Genomic DNA, 5,176 nt, shown 5'->3' with positions numbered 1-5,176 from the left:
TATACATACATACATATATATATATATATATATATATATACACATATATATACATATAAATATGTATGTATATATATATATGTATATATATATTTATATATATGTGTATATATATATTTACATATATGTATGTATGTATATATATGTGTGTATGTGTGTGTGTGCATGTGTGTGTACGTGTGTATATGCAATTATGTATGCGTGTTTGTATTGAAAGATTGTCGAAACATGAATGAAATTCATACGATATTGAAGATATTCCTTATTCCCTACAAGTTAGAATCTATCGGTATGTGTATATATTAATGTAGTATGCAAATATAGATGATAAACTAAGCATGCATTTCTGCTGTTAAGTAAATATTTGTTGAGATATTAATATTATCATAACAGTTAACGATAATAACTTATATTTCTACATTCAGCTATATAACTTTTTAAATTTGTTTCAGCTATAATGGATTGACAACTAGATAGATAGGTGTGTTGCGTGTATGTGCTGGTGTGTGTGTGTATGTGTGTGTGTCTATCTATTGAAATAAGTATATATATATATATATATATATATATACACACATACATACATATAGACATATATATATATATATATATATGTATGTATGCATACATACATCAATATTTATGTAACTATATATTTATGTACGTATATGTACACATATATACGCGTATGTATATGTATACTCACACATACATACGCATACACCTATATTATATATATATATATATATATATATATATATATATATATATATTATATATACACATATATTTGTATTATATATATGTCTATGAATATATACATATATATCATATAGATATTATACATATGTATATTTATACCACTATTATATATATGTGACAATGAAAGCACGACTATGTTCTAGTGTTAACTTTTTTATTATGTTTTCTCATAATGTCGTATGGAAAGAAAGCCTTAAAAAAACTTAAATCTAGAACATATCCATTTTTTCAACATACGTCTAAAGAAAAGGTGTTCGTCTACATATATAAGAACATTTGAGTATGTATGATTGTGTGTGTGTGTGTGTATGTGTGTGTGCATAAACATATATACATACACACGCATACACATATATATATATATGTTAAAATACACACATTAATATAAGTAGGTAGACTGACAAGAAAGTAGGGATATGGGAATGAATGATGTGACTAAAAGAAATGGATTATATTTTTTACATGTGACTTTCAATAAGCAACATAAAAACGTTTTGTTTTCTCTACAAAATTATAATTTTGATTCACACCTTTTCCTTCTTTCGTTTGATATTTTTTCTTTCTCTGCTTTCTCTCCTTCTCCCTCCCTTTCATTTTGCACTTTCTCTTTCTCTCTCTTTAGTTCATTGTTACATTACTTTCACTGCGTTAAACCATTGGCTTAAATTCGCCATCTTCTCGTTCTTCATGTTTATGTGCTTTTTCTCGGCGGGCAACTACGACAGGAACCGGGGAGTGATGTACGATGTAGTCACTTACACTCCCCAAGATGGTTCTTCTAATTTTCCCTTGACCGCGTGTTCCAGTTAAAACGTACGTTGCTTTTACTTCATCAATCATCGTAATGACGCCATGACCTGGTTTAGAGCAATTCACAACCCGAAATTTTCCATTGATCTGCAAAAGCGAATGTAAATGTTTCAGTTAGAATATACATACATACATACATACATACATACATACACATACATACATACATACATACATACATGCATACATACACACACACAATCACACAAACACACACACGAGTACAACTGTATGTCTGTGTGTATGTGTGTATACACAGACACACACACACGCACATATATATATTATTTATTAGGAGATGAATTCAGTTGAGTATAACATGTTTCGACCCATCAGTCTGGGTCGAAACATATGTTGTACCCAATAAAGTTCTAATACTGAATCCATTTCCTATTAATTAATACTATTACCCTAACTGCCACTGCGGCGTTCCTGAAGTAGATCCAACGGAAGTGTACCACAACTGCGGATGACAACTGGTAGTCTAAACTGTGCCGGTGCTCTACTGAATATTTAATCAACACTAATCAACTTATACTTATTTGTCCAAATTATTCATTATATATATATATATATATATATATATATAAACGTACACGCATAGATATACTTACAGGCTTACGTGCGTTCGCAACTATTTACACACACAAACGCACGCAATACATTCATACACAAACATTACCGCGAACAGTTCGATGCAATCTCCACAAACTTTTGAAAATTTCTCTTTTCAGTACTCCTCCTCCTCCTCCTCCTCCTCCTTCACTCATAAAATGGAAAGAAAAATCATTTTCGTCTTCACAATGACGTTCTCTCGTTCTCAATGATCATCATTATGGTTTCCGTGGAGCCAGACATATCTAGCGGCGACTTGCTGTCATGTTTCACGTAGAAGTAACTCGACACTTAGACAAATTGCTCTCGAGATTAGTAAAGCTTTAAACTGTGCCTGGTATGAGAAACTTCTATCAAAACCTCACCCTTTCACACTGCCCCAGCTTCTTATCATTTTTTAAATTTTTTCATTATTTTCCAACTTTGTCATTTTTCATTTTTAGCTTTTCGTTTCTCCATCGCAAATTTTTAATTTCTCAATTGTCACTATCTTCTACCTGTTCCTTCCTCCTGTCATTCCTCCTGTCATTCCTCCTTTCATTCCTCCTATCATGTTCATAAGTGCCCTAACTCATATCCACACTAAGTTCTCTTGACTTCTTTTGGCTTAGCGTCTCCCGTTTTTTTTCCGACACTACACTCTACTCCCCCCTTTCACCTTCCCAGCTTCTCCTGTTAACGGCGTTACCTTGCTGTCTCTGTCCTGAGAATCTTCTGTCTAAGTTCGACTATGACCAACATCTCACTTATGTCCTTCGCTCCCGGTGGAGCACAGGCTATCGATGACCTCAATCCTCTGTCCTCGAGTCTGGGCTGTATGTTTCCCTGAAAGAAGGTCTTCCTCTGCCAGGTGTTGGTTTCGAATCGTCATCGATGCTTCTGCAAATTTGCTTCTTTTAAGGTAGGAGTGTTGGTCATATGCAAACCCATTTTTACATCTGGGAAGAGGTGGTCCATATTAGTCTAACCTCTAATATTTTGACCTTTCCAGCATGGAAGGTCTTATCAGAAGCTTGTGCTCCACTGACATTGCTCTCTGGTTTATTGAGGCACACAAGACATTACACTGCAACAAAAACAGGACTTTGTGGTGGTATGACCAACAAGCTTCTCTCCTTTTTATTTTTTGACCGGAAGATTCCTACCAATCACTTTTATTCGAGCGTGAACTGAAAGGGGTTCTGTCATACCACCACTCCAATAACTCTGGCGAGCGCTAAAATGCCTGTCATCTCCCACTAACTTTGTTAAGTTCATTAATTATCTACCTATTGCAATTCATTCTTTTCAGAACAAATTAATCTTCGCTTCACACGCAATGCGCATGCAATCTAGATACTTCAGACGACTTACGATCTTCTTTCACGAAGAGAGACATGGATATAACCATCTCCGATAGGGATATAACAATCAACATTCTTTCGTCAGTGCTCTCACACATACATAACATCACTGAAACTACATCGCAAGCAAATAATTAATTTGAAACCGATATTTTGACTCCAAACTATAATCTTTAATAAGTTAATCAGAAGAAAGGCGACTCTTCTGTAACAGAAGATATTTCAAACCTACGCAGTTGTTAACTGTATGTACATACTCGATCACATGCAGACAAATATCCAAATATCTTAAACCGTAGCCGAAAGAAGGTAATTTAACTGGAGTGGAATGGCACCGAGTCATTTACGAACACACTATAACTCATGCTTTACAGCCTCGTTGTGTTTTATTGTACTGTCCTCTAATACTACGACATTCACTTCTTTTCACTGTTTATAAGTACAAATCTAGTGTCATTGAGGAGAGTGGGTAAATCAATTACGTTGACTCCCCAGTGTTCAACTGGGTGGTACTTATTTTATCGACCCTAAACGGATGAAAGGTAAAGTCAACCTCGGTGGAATTTGAACTCAGAACATAAAGACGGACAAAATACCGCTAACGATTCCGCCAGCTTGCTACCTTATTTGGAGTCAAAATTTTGAAATTATAGAATTGTGTAAGAAATTTAGAACATTCTTGTCTCCAAAATGCCAAATTTAAGTACAAATTTTTCATCGCACAAGAAAGGTTTCAGGAATATATAATGGTAAAATAGGCATTAGAATTTTAATAAAATGGTTTTGTATCTTACCTTTAATTTCTGCATCATCTCCTCGTAATGTCTACGGACATCCATGGAATGAGATTCTATCTTTTTGCTCAAATCCTGTATTACACCTGGACCTGTTGAAAAGCAAATATGTTTGGTTTAAAATTTAGTTGTTCTATTTACATAAAAAAAACTTTATTTGAAAGTTAAATATCATTAAAAATACTTATACAAACACAGTATATCGGACCGGTTACACTCTAAGGAGAATTCCAAGCAGCATTGCAAGAAGAGTGTTAGACTGGTAGCCTAAAGGAAAAGCGTTAAAGTTGGACGACCTCAGAAGACCTGGACGGGTGCGTGGAAGATGAAGCGAAAGCAATTGGTCTCCCTTGGTAGGAAATCAAGAAGCTAGCCCAAGATCGCGTCCCCTGGCATGAAATTGTCGCGGCCTTATGCTCTTTACGGAGTAATGTGAACTAACTATTACTAACTAATGTTAAACAGCCATGAAAGCAACGTAAATAGTGTTTAAATAATAGTTGTAGTATAATTCTGTGTAAATATTTACTACTTATCATATTGAGACTAGAGAGATTTTGAAGCTTGAATAGATAATATTTTGAGTTACAGCTTGAAGGGTTCAGCCGAAGAAATCGATTCAGTATTTATTTTTTAAAAGTCAGGTACTTATTCTCTTTTGTCAAACCGCTAGGTAAGGCGACAGAAATAAACCAACATCTCGGTTGTCAAGCGGTGGTGGATAAGCACAGACATAAAGAGAGAAAGAGCAAGAGATAGACGCGCACGCACACACACACACACACACACACACACACACACACACACACACACACACACACACACACACACACACACAATGTCGGACTCACA

The 5,176-nt window shown here is 34.9% G+C and overlaps 1 protein-coding gene across 1 annotated transcript in view; it reads right to left on the bottom strand.

Moving 5' to 3' along the window:
* Positions 1-648: 648 nt before the first annotated feature.
* LOC106870341 (uncharacterized) overlaps positions 649-5,176 on the bottom strand; it is a 14,148-nt gene continuing 9,620 nt past the window's right edge. Inside the window, exons 2-3 of the mRNA XM_014916373.2 lie at positions 4,325-4,416; positions 649-1,659 (exon numbers count right to left, since the gene is read on the bottom strand). Coding sequence (XP_014771859.1) covers positions 1,411-1,659; positions 4,325-4,416 — 341 coding nt within the window. The 3' untranslated portion in view covers positions 649-1,410. The remainder of the gene's footprint in view (positions 1,660-4,324; positions 4,417-5,176) is intronic.

Source organism: Octopus bimaculoides, chromosome 4 (assembly GCF_001194135.2).
Source record: "Octopus bimaculoides isolate UCB-OBI-ISO-001 chromosome 4, ASM119413v2, whole genome shotgun sequence".
Lineage (NCBI taxonomy): Eukaryota > Metazoa > Mollusca > Cephalopoda > Octopoda > Octopodidae > Octopus > Octopus bimaculoides.
Note: the sequence above shows the minus strand (reverse complement) of the source record. Positions and strands in the feature narration are given on the sequence as shown.